Source organism: Scyliorhinus torazame, chromosome 14 (genome assembly GCF_047496885.1).
Source record: "Scyliorhinus torazame isolate Kashiwa2021f chromosome 14, sScyTor2.1, whole genome shotgun sequence".
Lineage (NCBI taxonomy): Eukaryota > Metazoa > Chordata > Chondrichthyes > Carcharhiniformes > Scyliorhinidae > Scyliorhinus > Scyliorhinus torazame.
In genome coordinates, this window is record NC_092720.1 from 129959535 (window position 1) to 129980725 (window position 21191).

A 21191-nucleotide genomic window follows, 5' to 3' on the forward strand; every position below is an offset into this window, starting at 1 on the left:
CTTGCTTGAAAGATTCAACTGGTCTGACTCCTCAGCTCATTCTTTATAACCTCCCTTTCAAGTCTATTTAGCTGACTCCCTTTAGAAAAGTCTTATTGAACCTGCTTCTACCATCCTTTCAGGCAAGTGCATTGCAGATCATAATAACTTGCTGAGCTAAAAAAAAGTTCTAATTTCCTTTCTGGTTCTTTTGCCAATTACCTTCGATCTAAATTCTCTATTTGCTGAACGTCCTGCCAGTGGAAACAGTTTCTCCTTCATCAACTCCATCGATGCACCGCTATTAAATCGCACCTTTGTCACACAGCGCGCGGTTCGGGGTCTGGCTGGGAGTGTGGCGGAGGCAGATTCAATCGAGGCGCCCAAGAGGGCATTAGATGATTATTTGATTAGAAATAATGTGGAGGTGTACGGGGAAAAGGCAGGGGAATGACACCAAGTCTATAATGACCATTTGGAGGGCCGGTGCAGGCAGGATGGGCCGAATCACCTCCCTCTACGCCAGAACAATTGTGCGATTCTGTGAACTGAAGTCAAAGTACAAAAGAACAAAGAAAAGTACAGCACAGAAACAGGCCCTCCAAGCCTGCGCCGACCATGCTGCCTGTGTGATGAATGGTTACTGTACCCTTAACACCATGTCGGTGATGCCCCTTTAAGACTGGGTTTGGAACCCTGGGGGACTCCGCCTCCGGCTCTGCCCACCAGGGAGCCGTATATAAGGTGACGCCCTGTAGGCGGCACTCAATAAGCACACGTCTCCGTAACTGGCTAGTTCTCTGCTTATTAAAGCCTTCATTTACCATTCCACACTCTTGTGTCGTTATTGAGGGTACTACAATTTAATAAGCAGAGTACGTAAGGATGGACGCCGGTCTCAAGCCAGAAAAGCTCAACCTGGAAGCACGGACACCGGAGGCCAAATAAATTTTAAAGTACTGGCTCCGCTGCTTTGAGGCCTACCTGGAATCCTCGGAAGCTCTCGTCCTAGGGCCTCGCAAGCTGCGCCTACTCCACGCCCGGGTGAGCCATAGAATTTTCGCCATGATCGAGAAGGTGACCACTTACGACGAGGCGATCGAGATCCTGCGAAAGCGTTTCGTCAAACCCATAAATGAGGTACATGCACGGCACCTGCTCTCTACCCGCCGGCAGCGCTCAGGGGAAACGCTGGACGAGTACGTGGAAAAGCTCACCGCGCTCACCAGGAACTGCAACCATCAGGATGTGACGGGGGAAGTCCACATGAACCTGCACATCCGAGACGCCTTCGTGTCCAGCATCCGTTCGACCTATATCAGGCAGCGACTTCTCGAAAATGGAACTAAAGACCTTCAGGACATGGTAAAGTTCGCCACCTCACTGGAGGTGGCCTGCCACAACCTAGGCACGTACCCCGCAAACCCTGCGAGCCCCCCTCGGACTTCCCCAGACTCGGCCACGCCAAGGGCCTGTGCCGCGCGGCAACCCGCCCAGATCGGAGGCACACCGTGCTATTTCTGTGGGCAGGGCTAGCATCCACGTCAACGCTGCCCAGCCCGCTCCGCCATCTGCAGCGACTGTGGGAAGAAGGGGCATTTCGCGAGGGTCTGCCTGGCCAAACCCAAGGCCCAGAAACAAAAAGCTCACCAGGCCTGGAAATCGAGCTCACAGGCCCGCAGGCCCCACAACGTGGCTGCGCACCAGCCGGACACGCCCCTTTCTGATGCGTCATCGGCCTCATGCGAATCATGAGGGTGGCCATCTTGGCGGCAGCCATCTTGTAGTCCCGACACATGCGACCGACAGCGGCGGCCATTTTGTGAATCCGACTCGGCTGAGGACTCGGACTACCCGCAACTGGGAGCAATCACCCTCGACCAATCGCGGCCAAAGCACCTGCGGAACTCCAAGATGCAGGTCCAGATCAACGGGCGCAACACTCCCTGCCTCTTCGACTCCGGGAGCACGGAGAGCTTTGTCCCTCCAGAAACGGTAAGGTGCTGCTCCTTGCGCACCTATCCCGCTTCCCAAACCATAGCCCTCGCCTCCAGGTCCCACTCGGTCCAAATCAAGGGGTATTGTATTGCGAATCTCGCGATCCAGGGCGCGGAATATGCTCGTTTCAAGCTCTATATCCTCCCTCACCTCTGCACCCCTCTGCTGCTCGGACTGGATTTCCAATGCAGCCACCGAAGCCTGACCCAGAAGCTCAGCAGACCCTTGCCCCCCCTTACGGTATGCAGCCTTGCAACACTGAAAGTGGCACCCCCTCATTATTCGCGAACCTCACCCCCGACTGTAAGCCCGTCGCCACCAGGAGCCGACGGTACAGTGCCCAAGATATGACTTATCAAGTCAGAGGTCCAGCGTTTACTGGAAGAGGGGGTCATCGAGGCTGGTAACAGCCCCTGGAGAGCACAAGTGGTGGTAGTACGGTCTGGGGAAAAGAAACGGATGGTCCTGGACTACAGTCAGACCGTAAACCGCTTCACGCAGCTCGATGCGTACCCCCTTCCCCGCATAGCAGAGATGGTCAATCGGATCGCTCAATACCGTGTATTCTTCACTGTCGACCTAAAATCCGCCTACCACCAGCTCCCTATCCGACCGAAAGACCGCCTCTGTACTGCTTTCGAAGCAGCCGGCCGGCTTTTCTACTTCCTCAGGGTTCCCTTCGGTGTCACAAATGGGGTCTCCGACTTCCAGAGGGCGATGGACCAAATGGTGGACCAGTACGGCCTGCGGGCTACTTACCCGTGCTTGGACAATTTCACCATCTGCGGCCATGATCAGCAGGACCATGACGCGAACCTTGAAAGGTTCCTCCAGACCGCCCGGGCCCTCAACCTGACCTACAACAAGGAGAATGCATTTTCCACACAGCCCGACTAACCATCCTCGGCTACGTCGTGGAAAACGGGGTCCTAGGTCCCGACCCCGACCGCATGCGCCCCCTTAAGGAACTCCCCCTCCCCCGTAGCCTTAAGGCCCTCAAACGGTGCTTGGGGCTTTTCTCCTATTACGCCCAGTGGGTCCCCAGATATGCAAACAAAGCCCGCCCACTCATAAAGACCACAACTTTTCCCCTGACGGCTGAGGCCTGGTCGGCCTTCAGTCGCATCAAGGCCGACATCATTAAGGCCGCTATGAACGCAGTGGACGAAACCATCCCTTTCCAGGTAGAGAGCGATGCATCAGACATTGCCCTGGCTGCTTCCCTCAACCAGGCAGGCAGGCCAGTAGCATTCGTCTCCCGGACCCTCACCGCCTCCGAGATTCGGCACTCTGCAGTCGCAAAGGAGGCACAAGCCATTGTGGAGGCTGTGCGGCAGTGGAGGCACTACCTAGCTGGTTGGAGGTTCACCCTCGTTACCGACCAACGGTCGGTAGCCTTCATGTTTGATAACGCACAACGGGGCAAAATTAAAAATGATAAAATCTTGAGGTGGAGGATCAAACTCTCCACCTACGCGTACGATATTAAGTATCGTACAGGGGAGCTCAACGAGCCCCCAGAAACCCTGTCCCGCAGCACGTGCACCAACGCGCAGGAGGACCCCCTGCAAGCCATCCACAATGACCTCTGTCACCCGGGGGTTACCCGGCTCGCCCACTTTATTAAGTCCTGCAACCTACCTTACTCAACCGAGGAGGTCAAGGCCATGATCAGGGCTTGCCAGGTCTGCACGGAGTGCAAACCGCACTTCTACCGGCCAGACAAGGCTCGCCTTGTAAAGGCCTCGGGGCCCTTTGAGCGACTAAGCGTGGACTTCAAAGGTCCCCTCCCGTCCACCAACCGCAATATCTACTTCCTAACCATCATCGACAAGTTCTCCCGCTTCCCATTCGCCATTCCCTGTCCCGACATGACCTTGGTCACCGTGATTAAGGCACTGCACAGCATCTTCACACTGTTTGGTTTCCCCGCTTATATCCACAGCGACCGGGGTACATCTTTCATGAGCGATGAGCTGCGTCAGTATCTGCTCAGCAAGGGCATCGCCTCGAGCAGAACGACCAGTTATAACCCGTGGGGAAACGGGCAGGTGGAGAGGGAGAACGCGACAGTTTGGAAGGCTGTCCTTCTGGCCCTATGGTCAAGAAGTCTCCCAACAAACCGCTGGCAGGAGGTCTTACCCGATGCCCTCCACTTCATTAGGTCGCTCCTCTGCATGGCCATGAATGAGACCCCTCACAACCGCTTGTTTGTCTTCCCCAGGAAGTCGACCTCCGGGGTCTCGCTTCCACCTTGGCTGACGACTCCGGGGCCTGTTCTTCTCCGGAGGCACGCAAGGAGCCATAAAATGGACCACCTGGTCGAGAGGGTCCAACTGCTACATACGAACCCCCGATACGCCTAGGTCGCGCACCCCGACAGCAGGCAAGACACGGTTTCCCTCCAGGATCTGGCACCCGCTGGTTCCCCCACTGATGCCCCCCCCGGACCCCCACTCCGTCGGTAGACACCGATCGCGCTCCCCCCTAGCACACCCCCCTCCACACTCCCCGCCGGTGCCGGCACTGCTACCCCCAGCCCCAGCTATTCCCCCAGCTATCCCCCCGACCCCCTAACCCGGCCCGGACGAAACCTCCGACCACCGTGCACCCGGATGTACCCTCACCAAAGACGTCCGTGACGGCCGCACCACCTGAGAAGGTCGACGAGGACGATCAAGGCGCCAAAAAGAATAGACATGTAATTCCACTTCACCCCCGACGGAATTTGCGTTTTTTAAAAAACAGGGGGTGAATGTGCTGAATGGTTACTGTACCCTTAACACCATGTAGGTGATGCCCCTTTAAGACCGGGTTTGGAACCCTGGGGACTCCGCCTCCCGCCCCTCCCACCAGGGAGCCGTTTATAAGGTGATGCCCTGTAGGCGGCACTCAGTAAGTACACGTCTCTGTAGCTGGCTAGTTCTCTGCTTATTAAAGCCTTCATTTACCATTCCACACTCTTGTGTTAGTACTGAGGGTACTACAGCCTGTCTAACCTAAAACGTTCTACACTTCTGGGGTCCGTATCCCTCTATTCCCATCCTATTCATGTATTTGTCAAGATGCCCCTTAAAAGTCACTATCGTACCTGCTTCCACCACCTCCTCCGGCAGCGAGTTCCAGGCACCCACTACCCTCTGTGTAAAAACTCTTCCATCGCACATCTCCACAAAAGTTGCCCCTCGCAACTTAAACCTATGTCCCCTAGTAATTGACTCTTCCACCCTGGGGAAAAGCTTCTGACTATCCATACCTGGGAAAAAAGCTTCTGTCCATACCCTTCATAGTTTTGTAGATTTCTATCAGGTTGCCCCTCAATCTCCATTACTCCAGTGAGAACAAATCAGGTTTATCCAACCTCTCCTCGTAGCTAATACACTCCAGACCAGGCAACATCTTGGTAAACTTCCTCAGTACCGGCTCCGAAGTCTCCACATCTTTCTGGTAGTGTGGCGACCAGAATTGAACACTATATTCCAAGTGTGGTCTAACTAAGGTTCTGTACAGCTGCAGCATGACATGCCAATTTTTATACTCAATGCCCCGGCCGATGAGGGCAAGCATGCAACATGCCTTCTTGACTACCTTCTCCACCTGTGTTGTCACTTTCAGTGACCCGTGGACCTGTATACCTAGATCCCTCTGCCTGTCAATACTCTTCAAGGTTGTGCCATTTACTGTAATTTTCCCACCTGTATTAGACCTCCCAAAATGCATTACCTCACATTTGTATAATTTCAATAAGTCCTTCGCTCCGGGTGTCAATCTCGTGAATCTCCTCTGTACCCGATCTAAATGTGCTTTTTGCTAAGTAGGAAGTGAGGAAAGAAAATATCATTTTCAATTCTAGGAAGTGGAAACACATTTAGTATGTGCTGAGAGGGATAAATATTAATGAGACCTTTTTGATGCACACTATAAAACAGATGGCTTGATAATGGTGCAATTCAGTTAATTTGCAACATCCGTAAGAATTAAAAGTTAAAGCTTATAAATAATTGAGACACTTGACAAGGAAACAGGTAATTAGGGGTGCATTTGTGTTGAAAGGCTGGATAAAGGTGGTGCTCTGATTATGATTCGCACTGCCGTAGCCCTATTTTCATCCAAACCTATGCAATGCTATTGACGGAGGCGGACATTGCAAATCCTGGTGAAGGGGTGCCAAGTGCTGGGATTCGAGGCATGACACAAACTGCAGAGGGGCTAACATTCATGAAGTCTTCCCTTCCCCTCACAGGCAGGTTAACCGGCAGTTCGAGTCACAGGACATCACAATGGAACATGTGACTGCATGAGGGCAGGAAATGATGGCACAATTGGCTTTTCAAAAAAAACCCAGCTCGCTTGCGACTCTGATATGTTGCTTCCCAACCTTGTCTCCGCCTGTGGGGCACAGCTGGCTGCCTGGCAAATCTGAAAACGAGTCGGCAAACCTACTCACAAAACATCGAAATAGTTTGGAGTCCCGAGATGGAATCTGAAGAATAATTGGCGGAAGTAATCATCCACAATAAAGAGTGGGACCTTGTGTTCTGAATGCAGACTATTCAGTATCAGGAATGAGTCAAGATCGAAACTCAACCATCACTGTGAAGATCTGTAAGGACATGCTGAGCATCTTCAGCCTTAGCAAACACTATTTATCATCAAAGAACAGTGTCTGAAATCAAAATATGTCCAGGACAGATTTTATTTGCGCGAGTGGCATTTACAAGAGCACCACATAAAGGCATTTAAAATACTTTAGTCCCTTGTGTATTAGGTTGAAGGTTTGAAATTACGTATGGAAAATAATTGGATACTTAGAGCAGAAGAAATTTAACAAGAAGAGAGGGTGAAAATCTACTTGGACTCTTCAGCAGCCGGTGCTCCTGTAAACAAAGAGGTGAAACAGGAGGACCTGTGCGGAGCAGAATTCAAGCTAATCTACGAGGGAACAAGATTGTTTAATAGCCGCGTATTGTCGTTCCAAATAACTTTTGTTGAAATGCTGAATCAAATGAAGTTGAGACCGTAGGAAGATCTGATTCCTCTTTCCTGCATCTCAGAACAAAATCACTGTCGTCTTTTGGGGGGTGGGGGAGGTCGTGGGTTTTTGGTGCCACTACCAGCTGATCGCACAATGAAAAAAAAACGATCTGAGGAAGTATCTGAATTATTTGAGCTCCCTGTACACAGAATCGTACTAATCACGAGCGACACCCAGCCTTGTATTAAAGGGCAGTAGAAAGAAACAAGGCAGAGCATAAAAAAAAGCCCAACTTTAAAACTCATTCGAGTCTCCTGAAGGATTTGTGAGGGAAAGCTGCGAAGCAGGTTCTTTCATTTACCTACCTGCGTGTTTTATCACAAGACAAATCTCTCAGTGCTCCGCTCAAAAACATTTTGCGCTCAGCCAAATCAAGAAGGACAGAAGTGATTAAAATATCCATCAAATTTAATACATCTATAGATTCGGAGAGTAGGAAATTGGAGATTGAAGAGCCGTGATTGAGTTCATTAGTATTAAGGCGCTACCGTTCTGTAAGGGCGTAAAGAAAGGAATATAATTACAAACAAATAATTCCTGAGGAAAAGATTGGGAACCGTGCTCCAGGAAGCAAAGGCAGAGAGGGACTGCCGCAAAAATTGCAGCAAAGAATGTAAACGTCTGATATTCCAGAGTGACTTACAGTAAAAATGGCGAGTAGCAAAATGGAATCTTTGCTGAATTCAATGATGGAGGTGCCTTTGGATGAATATGACATGGTTAGGGGGACAGTTTCGGAGTCCCTGAAGGAACTTGGACAGGTGGACGCAGAAGGGGTCCTAATGTTCTGCCGCAAGTACGTCATCCATCACAAGCGGCTGCCGCTGGAACAGCGCACCGCGTTGTTAAAGGCGATGGCGCAGCTGGTGAAGGACAACATTGACGATTTGGGCCGGGTGGCGGCAAAAAAGCTCATCACGTTGGCTTCCATCGAAATGACCAAATCGAAGGATGTGTCCGACGAGCACCAGGAGGTTGCAAGTCGGCTCTTGCTGAACGTGGCCCATTGGTTTACCAAGGAGGCCTACGATGAGCTGCTGTCGATGTTTCAGCCGAGGATGAATCCCTTTTTCTTTGTGGTGTTGGCTCTCGCCAATCTCTGCAAAGAACACGTGCATTTCATGGTGCCCTTGCTGAAGCCTGTCCTCCATACTATGCTCTCTATGCTTCCTGCAGTAACAGAAGAGAAACTTAAGTGGGTGTTCTGCTTTGCTTTGGGGATTTTTAGTGAAAGCATCCTTGCCTACCTGTTCGACATAGAGGAGGCCCCGGACCCCACGGTGAAGAAGAATCTATTTTTCCAAGAGTTTTCTGAGGCTTATGACATCCTGTTTGGTGTGTGGCTGCCCTTGAACGAGCTCAACGTGAGCACAGCGGTGATCGAAACACTCGGTCAGATAACCCACCTGATACCCTTTGACAAGCTGGAGAATGAATTACCCAGGATAATTCCAGTAATCTTGTCCATGTACCAGGAAACCGCGAGCGATTTTTGCGTCACCCAGGGTCTGTATGGTGTACTGCACACTGCTGTGGAGAGGAACAGTGAGGAGCTGGTGCTGCAAATCGACAGCCTGCTTGTCAGTTTGCACAATCAGATTTGCATTGCGGTGGAGCAGCCCACTAACCAATACTCTCAGAAGCAGCAGAAGGAAATCCTTTGCTGCTTCAAGCTCCTGACACCCTCCTTTACTTATCAGATTGTAGAGTTTCTTCTGCGAAAGCTAGAAAGCACCAACAACCAAATTCGACTAGGGACGCTGACGGTGCTGGATCACCTCATCAACATGGTCCCACTCTACATGGCCAGTCAGAAGAATCAGATTCTGGCTGGCATGAAGCTACTGGTTTTAGCCACTGATAACAGAGTGAAGGGGAAACTTGGCCAGATAATATACACCGCGGCACGTCACAACTACCTCCATTTGGAGGGAGGAAAGGAAATGGTGGAGTTTATCATCCGGCAATGCTCTCTACCTGTTGTGGAGGATAAGGAGGCCTCTGAGGGGCTACACAATGTCCCGACAGATGTGGTCACCGACCGCGATTTGAGGAGGTTGTCCCAAGACCTGATGAAACTGTTGACCACGTTACCGATCGACAACGTTCTCTGGCCATTTCTCTTTGAGTTTATTATTCCAGTGCGGTACACAAACGCTTTAGCTACGGTTTGCAGTTCCTTGGTGTCCCTTGCAATGAAGAAGCTGGAAGTGGGGTCAACAGAAAGCTTTCTCAATTACAAGGACAATCCAAACATTCCCGGGCCTCATGCGCTGCTGACGAGGCTGCTGACTATGTCGTCATCTCTGCACCAAGGGAAGGACCACTGTGCCCCTGGCCTGATTTTACTGCAGGTTATGGGCGCGGATATCCACCTGGCAGCCCCGCAAGTCTGGGAAAAGGAGTTTCCCACTCTCCTAGATTATTTGCAGGAGAACGCCGGAAAAACCTTGCTCCAAAGCCAGTGGGAAGAAAAACTGGTGAATGTTTTGTTCCAGACACTGGAGTTGATCGAGAACGAGGATTGGCTCAGCCAGCTTGGTAAAGAACTGATTAACCACCTTCACAGCCACTATAATTTCCCACAGGAGAAAGGGTTTGTCTACAAATGTTTGGGTATGGTGCTGCGACTTAGCCAGAATGAAGAGATGATAAAGAGAAATCTGCAGGAGATGTTACAGACTGTCCGGCATAATGAGCCATTGGAGAAAGAGGGTATAGCCATTGGGGTTGCCTACTGTGCTGTAACCCATTTGGTCATGGTACTAAATCTGCTGAAGGAATTTGCAAAGTTAAACATTTTTAAGAAGACGGCAAGTTACTTTCAGATTATTAAGGATCAGGAGGACATTGAAATAATAAAAGTGAAAAGTACACTCATCTCGTGCTATGGGCACATCATATCATGCTCTCCAAAGGACCTCACTCCATCTAGAATGGACACTGAAATTGTCGAGAATGTCCTCAACCATTACAATATCAAGATTTTGGGAATGAAGATTGAGGTGAGGGACTTGACACTAAAATTAAGCCTGATCCAGGCAGTGACTCAGTTAGCCAGAGCCAGCCAATCTGATGAAACGTCTAGCTCCGGCTTCAGCAGGAAGGCTGAGTTGTTGGCCTACATGCAGGAGCTCATCAAGGCTGAGCCAACAGGGTCACTCTTGACCTCTGTGCGAAAGTCCGCCATCGACGCTTGTACTTCCCTCTTAAAGCTCCAGCCCCAATTCAGTGAGAGCCAGCCATTGATTCAAACGTGCCTGGGTAGCGTTTTCAACTTGCCACGCTTGGAGGCAGACAAAGCTGGCGAACACCCAAACATGAGCATGGCGGAGAGGCAGGCACTGTTCAATGCCACAATGGAGTCGCTGCTGAATTTCCTGAAGCAGCTGCTGCTCTCCGACCTGTCACCGGCTGGACTCCAATTCCTGTTTACAAACATGGAAATCTGGATTCAATCCAGGAAAGACTATGCGCGGGAAATGGCGATTGAGACCACTCTACAGCTCCTGGTGTTTTACCTGGAACAAGCCAACACCAAGGATAAGGTTCCGTCACATAACCTGGCAGTCCTTATCGGCTACATGGTGCTTCGATGCACCGATCCGGCGCGCGCTGTGAGGGAGACCGCCATCGAATGCCTCTACGTTCTGCTTTACATTCAGCTGCGTTTCGAGGGGATGCCTGAGGATCTGAAAGACACTGAGGTGGAGCACCTGAAAGCCATCAAAGAAGGGTTAGGCCAAGGCAACTGCCAATCATCGTTTCAAGTCAGCACTGATATTGGCAAAGTCCTTTCGAAATGCATGCCCCAGGACCAGCTGTTAAGTTTACTCTTCACGTTGTTCCTGGGTTTTGGCGACGATAAATCCAACAGCTCCTACGCGGCATCGATTGTCACGAATGTCCTCATTGCAAAATGTGGAGCCAGCCTCACTGATGTCCCTGTGATTATCAAGGCCCTTCACAAAGAGCTGCAGTCAATTACCCAGGGGCACATAATACAGATGGTGGTGCGTTCAATTTCCAACCTGGCCTCCCAGCATGTGCCCCTTGTACTGCCTTGTCTCCTGTGGTACCCCGTCCCATTTGACGACTACATCAGTGAGGTGTGGGGATCGCTGCTCCAAACCAGCTCAGTCGCCATGCTCTCAATTAAGTACTTGCTGGACAATTTGAAGCTATTGTACGAGAGCAGCAAAGAGTCCCTTTTCAACTCTGGGGCCAGTGCAGAACCTCATCAACCTCAGGCCGTAATCTGTGCTCTGCACCAGATGATATGTAACCGGGGCTCAAAAGCTATGATTGAGATGCTCTACCCTCAGATATTCAGCACTGTCCTGATCCACCTCAGTTCAAGCGTCCAGGCCCGAGTGCCTCGGGACTTTTTTCGAGTGCAGGCCGACAGGAAGTCCTCTGGCCTGTCTCTGAAGCCGTGCAATGCCGCTGCCTGCCATTACTCTGTTGAGATACTTCAAGCGCTCCTGAGAGAGGGGCAGGGGGATGCTGGAGAGATGGCAAGTAAAGGGGGCTGGGACCTGATCAAACAGCCAGAGACGCACCACGAGGGGATTGTGCTGCTGGCGAGCACCATGGCCATGAGTTCTACCCCCCACCTCATCGAAATCGTTGAACAACTGACGCCTGTCCTCGCCAACATCCACGAGAGTCAGAGGATCACGGCGGCAGCCTACTTTGGGGAGTTCCTCAACCACGCAGTGACATCAGAGCTGCTGCTGACAGACACTCTCGTGGGCGGCCTGCTGCGCTGTTTGATGGATGATTCTCTTGTGGTCCAGTGGCTGGCTGTCAAGGGCCTGGGCAACGCTGGCACCGGAGCTTCTCAGAGGGTGGAAAAGTATATTGCCAAACTGCTGCCCGCAATGGTGTCTGTCATGGAGCAGAATGCCAAAGTCAGCAGCCTGCTGACAGTCGAGGCCATGTCCAGCGTCTCCAAGATCTTGGATAGCCTGCAGCCGGATTATGCAGATAGCATCCTGACCGACATGGCAAGGGCGATGGAGCCGCTCTTTGGAAATCGGCAGGACAAGGTGAGAGCTGCCGCGTTCACCGTGCTGGGGAAGCTGCTCCGGTTTGGAAGCATGAAGCAGAGCTCGGCGTACATGGAGCACGTGTACTCCTCCTTGACCTGCTTGCTGCTCCACCTCAATGACAAGAGCGACGAGGTGAGGACGGTCTGCAGGTTCGTGCTGACCCTGATAGGCCCGCTGCTGCCTTCGGAGAGGATGTGCAAGCACTTCCAAGAGCTGGGGTCGGAGGAAGGTGCCCTGGATTACGAGAATTACCTGAACGCGACCTCCCGGCGCATGGCCGACGATTGGCCGGACAGAACCATCTTCTACATCAGGAGCTGCGCTCCCTTCTTCAGCAGCGTCCAGACAGAGCTGCGGGAGAACGCGGTCACGTTCGCCAGCTTCCTCATGCAGCACGCTCCAGCAGGTTACCCCAAATCCCCCGCCGCCAATCAGATGTGCAAGGAGCTGATTAGCCTACTGTCAGATCATGTGCCCAGCGTCCGCATTAAAACATTGGCTGGAATCCAGCGCCTCTACATGTACTGACAACCACCAGGGAGGACGAAAACTGTTTCTGAAGGTGGAATTTGCAGGAGTTGTGCCTTGGCAAGAGTTTCTGCAACAAAGGGAATTCTAATGTTAAAAACAACGGGAAGCAAGAAATCAGCCTGATGAGAGCCTCGGCTAATCCACTCAGTAATGTCCCGGAGAGGGAATGGAGTGGTCTTTTTATCCCCTTGTACACTATTGCTCTGTAAAGGATACCGCTCTAGTAATCATCAGCAACAAAATATATTTATTATTGATTGTGTCAGCACAGGAAAAGTGGGCAGATTGGCCTCCTTCTGTGCTATATGATTCTAGGATAATTGGAGTTAATTTTTCAATAAAGTGTTTACTCAAAAAAAAACTAGTTGTTAAAGTTTTAGACCTGATAGCTCTTAGGCTCGTGTGCATAATCCATCTCATTCCCCCAGCTGAGATGAAAAGTGGGCAATTTGTTCCTCAGTTCTTAGTAATGCCATTCTGCAGTGATGCTCGGTGTCTCACTCTCCATTCATACTTTCCTTCTTGTCATTCCTCCCTGCATAAACTCACTTTCCACTGATCACTTCCCGCAGATCAGCCATTTCTGATCTTAACCACCACCCTTTTCCCTCACCCAGCATTTGCTGAGAAATGTCTGCACCGGACCCCCTGGGGAGGGAGTGCAGGACGCGTGGGCAGCATTTCCTGTCGTACACAACCAATGGTCAGAATCTCTGGGCTTTACCTGCCTTTTGTCCGTCACATTTGCCTTCCCTTGGCCGAACTTTTCATGCTTCTCTCCGCTGCAAGGGTTTCCATCTCCACTGGGCTTGTTGGTTCCTCTACTTGTCTCATTAGCTCTGAAAGCATCAGGTCAAAACGTTGATTCTCTCTCTCCACTGATCCTGCCCAACCTGTTGAGTATTTCCAATTTCCCTCACACATTAATTTTAATAACAATGTTTATTATTGTCACAAGTAGGCTTACATTAACACTGCAATGGAGTTACTGAGAAAAGCCCCTAGTCACCACACTCCGGCGCCTGTTCGGGTACACTGAGGGAGAATTCAGAATGTCCAATTCACCTAACAAGCACCTCTTTCGGGACTTGTGGGAGGAAACCGGAGCGCCTGGAGGAAACCCATGCAGACACGGGGAGAACGTGCAGACTCCGCACAGACAGTGACCCAAGCCGGGAATCAAACCTGGGACCCTGGCGCTGTGAAGCAACAGTGCTAACCACTGTGCGACCGTGCTTCTTTTTTTATTGTCATCTCTTTTGGCCTTGCACCAATTGCCATGTGATCCTTTTGTCATATAAGAATTCCTGCTTTTTAATCACGGACCATCCATGTTGTCCCTTCGCTGCCATTCTTCCTTCCCTTAGTATTTGTGTAAAAGCAGTTTAATCTTTAGTATCCTCCAGTTCTAATGATAAGTTGTTGGTGTGAGTTGTTAAGTCTATGTCTTAAGGGCGGCACGACGGCACAGTGGTTAGCACTGCTACCTCATGCCGCTGAGGACCCATAACTCCTGGCTCAGAGACAGGGGCGCTACCCACTGCGTTACAAGACCTCCCATTATTTTTCTGGTACCCTTTTCTTTTAAACAGACACCATTGTTCCTCAAGAACCACCTGTGCTCCTAATGAACTTTACATAGAGCTGACAGGTTATGCAAGGAGAAATGCAACAATTTATTTTGAGTAGGTATTTAAAATAGATTTAATATGCCTTGTGAGAGTTCTGGGGCGAAATTCTCTGTTATCGGCGGAAAGTCCGAATTGCGTCACGTCGGAAAAATGGGTCGATAGTCTCCGGCCCGAAATGGGCTAGCAGCGACGTAACGGGATCCGCGCTTGCGCACGTGGTTCACGCCGTGCAGCGTCATACGCGCCGCACGGCGTGACGGCTCATAAAGCCGCGCTGCTCCCCCCCACCCGACGGGAACACCCGACCGGAACACCCGACTGGATGGCTGGCCGCCGCTCAGCCCCGAGGTTCGAGTCACGGGATGTGGAGGCGCTCCTGGACGCAGTGGAGCAGAGGAGGGACGCCCTGTATCCCGGGCACGGCCGCAGAGTTGCCCCACCCCACAGCCCATATCCCCCTCCCATATCCCCCCCTCCCCCATATCCCCCTCCCCATATCCCCATATCCCCCCTCCCCCATATCCCCCCTCCCCCATATCCCCCCTCCCCCATATCCCTCCCTCCCCATATCCCCCCTCCCCATATCCCCCCTCCCCATATCCCCCCTCCCCCATATCCCCCCTCCCCATATCCCCCCTCCCCCATGTCCCCCCTCCCCCATGTCCCCCCTCCCCCATGTCCCCCCTCCTCCATATCCCCCCTCCCCCATATCCCCATCCCCATATCCCCCCTCCCCCATATCCCCCCTCCCCATATCCCCCTCCCCATATCCCCCTCCCCCATATCCCCCACATCCCCCCTCCCCAATATCCCCCCTCCCCCATATCCCCAAGTGAATCCAGCCCTAACCTTAACCTCTGCAATGCACGCGCAACCGATGGCGTGCATTCATATACCTGCCTAACAATGTTGCCTTTTACCCCTGCCACCACCCCCCCCCCCCCCCCCACAGGAGAAGCGCGCACACAACAATAGGGAGCATGTGAGGACTGGAGGAGGCCCCGCTGATGAGAGGCCACTGACCGAACACGAGGAAAGGGCCCTGGAACTGGCTGGCGGATCTGAGGACCGGGAGGTTGCTGATGCAGAGGTCGGGGGCGTACTAGCAAGTGAGCCACCGACAGCCCGTCCCCATATACCCCCTCCCCTATATCCCCCTCCCCCATATCACCTGATCACTGCCTGATGTCTAACCATGCATGCTTCATTGTGTATCGCAGGACCAAACGTCCAGGCACCCATCCCCGCAGATGCAGACCGCCCGCAGGATGCCCCTCGGAGGCCACGGGAGACAGAGAGACCCGGACCCTCCAGCATGCGACGCCCGCAGGATGCCCCTCGCACACCACGGGAGACGGAGAGACCCGGACCCTCCGGCATGCGACGCCCGCAGGATGCCCCTCGGAGGCCACGGGAGACAGAGAGACCCGGACCCTCCAGCATGCGACGCCCGCAGGATGCCCCTCGGAGGCCACAGGAGACAGAGAGACCCGGACCCTCCAGCATGCGACGCCCGCAGGATGCCCCTCGCACACCACGGGAGACGGAGAGACCTGGAGCAACAGGGAGACGACACCCCCGTCACGTGCGGGAGCGACCACCCAGCGACGAGGGGGGCAGCCACAGGCACCCGTCACATCCGAGCCAGGACACCACTACCCAGGACACCACTACCCAGGACACCACTACCCAGGACACCACTACCCGGGTCAGCACTGCCCAGGACACCCCTACCCGGGACAGCACTGCCCAGGACACTCCTGCCCGGGACAGCACTACCCAGGAAGACGAAATACCGGACAGTGACTCAGAGTGGATGGGTGGAGACGAACCCCCACCCCAAAGTGCCATGGACTCAGAGTGGGACGAAGAGCACGACACAACGCCACTGCTGTCACCAACACCCTCCACCATCGCAGAAACACTCACCTCGGCTGGGCACTTTAGTGATGAGGCGTCTGCTACACTCACTGGTGCGCACAACACAGCCGTCCCGGTACAGCAGGTGGAGGTAGGAGCAGCAGAGGGGCCGGGCGGTCGGAGGGCAGCCCAGCCCAAGCGAACACCTGCCGCCCAGATGGATCCCGGGTTCCTGGAGTTACCACACCCACCCATAGATCCGATGCAACCACCGACCTGGAGACGAGCGAAGAGGGTGACGGTCGGCTTGCGGCGGCTGCAGTCGCAGGTGGAGGAGTCCACCCGTGCCCAGGAGCTGGGAGTGGTCCATCTGGCCCCTCAACCAGCAACCAGCCCCTCAGCCGGGGATGGCGTCCCTCGTACATGCCGGGGATGGGTGACCGTGACAACACGTATGAGTCGTGTACACTGCCTGGGTAACGGGCGCAGACATGCAGGATCATCATGCGGTGGTCGCAGACCACCTGTATGTTCATCGAATAGGTCCCCTTCCTATTAGTGAACACGGCCCTGTTATCTGCAGGTGGCCGCACGGCGACGTGCATCCCATCAATCGCGCCCTGGACCATGGGGAACCCGGCCACGGCAGAGAAGCCCACGCCGGGCATCTTGGCTGGCCCGGTCCACAGGGAAGCGGATGTAGCGGTGCGCCATGGCATATAGGGCATCTGTCACTACCCGGATGCACCGATGCACCGATGTCTGCGATATGCCGGACAGGTCCCCCACTCGGTGCCTGGAATGACCCCGTTGCATAAAAGTTCAGGGCCACCGTAACCTTGACGGACACGGGGAGAGGGTGTCCCCCGCCAGTGCCATGCGGTGACAGGTGTGCCAGCAGGTGGCAGATGTGTGCCACGGTTTCCCGCCTCATCCGGAGTCTCCTCCTGCATTCCCGGTCCGTGAGGTCCTGGTATGACTGCCGGGGCCGGTACACACGGGATGCCCTCGGGTGCCTCCGTTGCCGTGGGGCCGCGACGTCCTCCTCCCCCTCCTCGTCCTGTTGGTCAGGTGTCCCTCCAGCCTGGGCGGCTGCCGCCTGTCCCGCTGTGGCAGCCTGCGCCGCCTCTCTGGCACGCTCCTCCTCCTCCTCCCCCTCATCCAGGGCAACATAGGCATTAGCGGCTGCCGCCACGGTGGTCAACATCGCTGGATGATCGGAAAACATGACGGCCTGGTGGGGGGGGAGGGGAACGACGACATGTCATCATTGCCCATATCCCCTCCTCCCCCCAGCCAGGTGGCATGGACCGCATGGATCCAACTGTTGGAGGCTGGCACCTGGCCAGGTGGACCAACTCACTTGCCCTCGCATCCCCCTCCCCGGCACGGACCCCCCCATCCCCCTCCCCGGCACGGACCCCCCCATCCCCCTCCCCGGCACGGACCCCCCTCCCGGCACTCCCCTGGAGCCCAGCCCACTCTAACCACCCCCCCCCCCCGCCGCACACACACACACACAACCCGAGACACACCTCTCCCCACACATTCAGACTGCGGCCACACCATCGCCTGCCCAGAGCCAACCCCCCAGGCCGTCACTCACCTCCACGCTGGTCGGCGTGAACCTGGAGCACAGGTTCACGCCGATGAAAAGGAGGTTTGATTCACGTCGACGTGAACGATCATCACGTCGACGGGACTTCGGCCCATCCGGAAGGGAGAATATCGGCAGGCCGAAAATCGGCTGCCTTGCGCACACCCGTGCCATTCTCCGACGGCAGCGGCGCCATTAACGCCCCGCCGACTTTTCTCCCTTTGGAGACTTCGGCAACCGGTGGGGGCGGGATTCACGGCGGCCAACGGCCATTCTCCGACCCGCTGGGGGGTCGGAGAATGACGCCCCTGATGTTATCACTTTTCATAGCTTAAAATACATTTTTTAAAAATTGTCTTCAAGCCTTACTTGAGTGAGACAGAGAGAGACTGCAGTACTGAGGGAGTGCTGACATATTTTGGATGATATGTGAAAATGGGGCTCACCTATCTCTCAAATGGTTTGAAAATGTTCCATAGCACTATTTGAAGAAGAGCAATGGCGATTCCGCTCCCCCCCCCCATTTATACATCTGCAGCCATTTAAGCAAAATGATGGAAATCTGAAATAAAAGCATAAAATGATAAAAATGCTCAGCCAGGCCGATAACATCTGTGGAGAGAAACACAACTATCTTTCATCAGAGCCAGAAACAGTTATGGGGCTGAATTCTTCGCTGTCGGGTTTCTCCGCTATGCCGGCAGCCAGGGGGTTTGCCGACGACGTGGGGCTGCCCCCCAATGGGAAAACCCATTGACCAGACAGCGAAATGGAGAATCCCACCCGTGGTTTTAGCCGCTCAAAGAAAGAAAGGGAAAGGGGGCCGGAAAGGAAAGCACAAAGTCTGTGACAAGGTAGAAGACAGGAGAGATAGATGTGGTAGTCACCACTGTTGTATTATATTGTATATAGTACACTGCATACGAGGGTATTACGGTAAGGCTCCTGTACTACAGGCACGGGGGTAGATCCCTGCCTGCTGTCTCCACCCAGTAGGCGGAGTATAAATGTGTGTGCTGTCCGAACTGCAGCCATTTCGGCAGCAGCTGTAGGAGGCCACACATCTGTGTAATAAAGCCTAGATTATTCTCTACTCTCGTCTCGTCGTAATTGATAGTGCATCAATTTATTACACAGAGATTTTACAAAGCTGGATCTCCGCATCAAGCCGATCGCCTGCAGCTGCATCCTCAAGCAGACAACGCCAAAATGGACTTCGCACATTGGCTAGCTTGCTTTGAAGCATACATCGGATCTGCGACAGACCCAATCCCAGAAGCATAGGAGCTCCAGATTCTGTACACGCGACTGAGCTCCGATGTCTTTCCCCTCATCCAGGACGCGCCGACCTACGCAGAGGCCATGGCGCTACTGAATGAGAACTACGCTCAGCAGACCAACAAGATCTACGCCAGACACGTCCTGTCCATGCGGCACCAACTTCCCGGTGAGTCTGTGGAAGATTTCTGGCGTGCTCTGCTCGCCCTGGTGAGAGACTGTGACTGCCAGGCCGTTTCGGCCACTGAACATTCTAACCTGCTAATGAGAGACGCGTTCATTACGGGCATAGGGTCGGGCTACATCTGCCAGCGCCTCTTAGAAGGGGCTAGGCTTGAGCTCGCGGCGACCAAGAAACTAGCGCTCTCGCTCACAATTGTATCACGCAATGTACAGGCGTATGCCCCCGACCGCACGGCCCACCCCTCCTGGGCATCGTGGACCCCGCCAGCGGTCACCCCATTGTGGACCCCATCAGCGTCCGCCCCCAACCAACCCCACGCCTGTGCCGCGCGGCAGCCAACCAACCCCGGGGGACCCAAGTGCTACTTCGGCGGACAGACAAAACACCCCCGGCAGCGCTACCCGGCGCGGAGCGCGCTCTGCAAGGCCTGCGGCAAGAAAGGACATTTTGCTGCAGTGTGCCAGGCCTGCTCAATATCCGCTATTGTCCCTGCACCGCCGCGCTTGCGGCCAGTGGGTGCCGCCATCTTGATCCCTTCACAACACGTGCGGCCCGTGGGCTCCGCCAGCTTGCTTGCCTCACAACCAATGGGCGGAGCCATCTTGCCTGCCCCAGGACACGTGCGGCCCGTGGGCTCCGCCAGCTTGCTTGCCTCATAACCAATGGGCGGAGCCGTCTTGCCTGCCCCAGGACACGTGCGGCCCGAGGGCGCTGCCATCTTGCCTGCCCCAGGACACGTGCGGCCCGTGGGCGCTGCCATCTTCCCCGCCTCAAGACCCCTGCCCATCGGGGACCTCATCAGGCCGCTCATCGCCTGCAACCGCCGACGACCAGCCGCGTCTTGCCTCCGTCATGATTGACCAGTCCCGACCGCACAACCTCGCGACCGGGTCGACAAAGGTGAAGGTCGATGGGCACGAGATATCCTGCCTTCTGGACTCCGGGAGCTCTGAGAGCTTCATCCACCCCGATACGGTAAGGCGCTGCTCCCTCGCGGTACACCCCATTAACCAAAGAATCTCCCTGGCCTCCGGATCCCACTCCGTGGTGTTCCGGGGATACTGCATCGCCACCGTCCAGGGTGTAGAGTTCAGCGGCTTCCGGCTCCACATCCTCCCTGACCTCTGCGCTGCCTTGCTACTCAGCCTGGACTTCCAGTGCAACCTCCAGAGCCTAACCCTGAAATTTGGCGGGCACCTACCACCCCTTACTGTTTGCGGCCTCACGACCCTTAAGGTCGACCCACCTTCTCTGTTTGCAAACCTCACCCCGGATTGCAAACCCGTCGCCACCAGGAGCAGACGGCACAGCGCCCAGGACAGGACGTTCATCAGGTCCGAGGTCCAGCGGCTACTGCAGGAAGATATCATCGAGGCCAGCAACAGCCCCAAGTGGAAGTGGTGAAAATGGGGGAGAAAAACAGGATGGTTGTTGACTACAGTCAGACCATCAATTGGTACACGCAGCTCGACGCGTACCCCCTCCCATGCATATCTGATATGGTCAATCAGATTGCACAGTACCGGGTCTTCTCGACAGTGGATCTGAAATCTGCCTACCACCAGCCCCCCATTCGCAAGGCGGACCGCCCGAACACTGCGTTTGAAGCGGACGGCCGCCGTTACCATTTCCTTAGGGTTCCCTTCGGCGTCACTAACGGGGTCTCTGTCTTCCAACAGGAGATGGACGGAATGGTTGACCGGTACGGACTGCGGGCCACCTTCCCGTACCTGGATAACGTCACCATCTGCGGCCACGACCAGCAGGACCATGACACTGAACTTTCCAAATTTTTCCACACCGCCAAACTCCTCAACCTAACCTACAACAAGGAAAAGTGTGTGTTCTGCACGAGCCGATTAGCCATCCTCGGCTATGTGGTTGAGAACGGAGTTCTAGGGCCTGACCCCGATCGCATGTGCCCCCTCTTGGATCTCCCCCTTCCCCACTGCCCCAAGGCCCTCAACGATGCCTGGGGTTCTTTTCGTACTATGTCCAGTGGGTCCCTAACTATGCGGACAAGGACCGCCCACTCATCCACAGT

At 54.1% G+C, this 21191-nt stretch overlaps 1 protein-coding gene across 1 annotated transcript; it reads left to right on the top strand.

Annotated features, from left to right (window-relative positions):
* Positions 1–6400: 6400 nt before the first annotated feature.
* Positions 6401–12958, top strand: LOC140390048 (maestro heat-like repeat-containing protein family member 1). Its single transcript, XM_072474907.1, has one exon. The coding sequence runs from the start codon at positions 7663–7665 to the stop codon at positions 12592–12594; it is 4932 nt and encodes a 1643-aa protein (XP_072331008.1). The 5' UTR covers positions 6401–7662; the 3' UTR covers positions 12595–12958.
* Positions 12959–21191: the final 8233 nt, after the last annotated feature.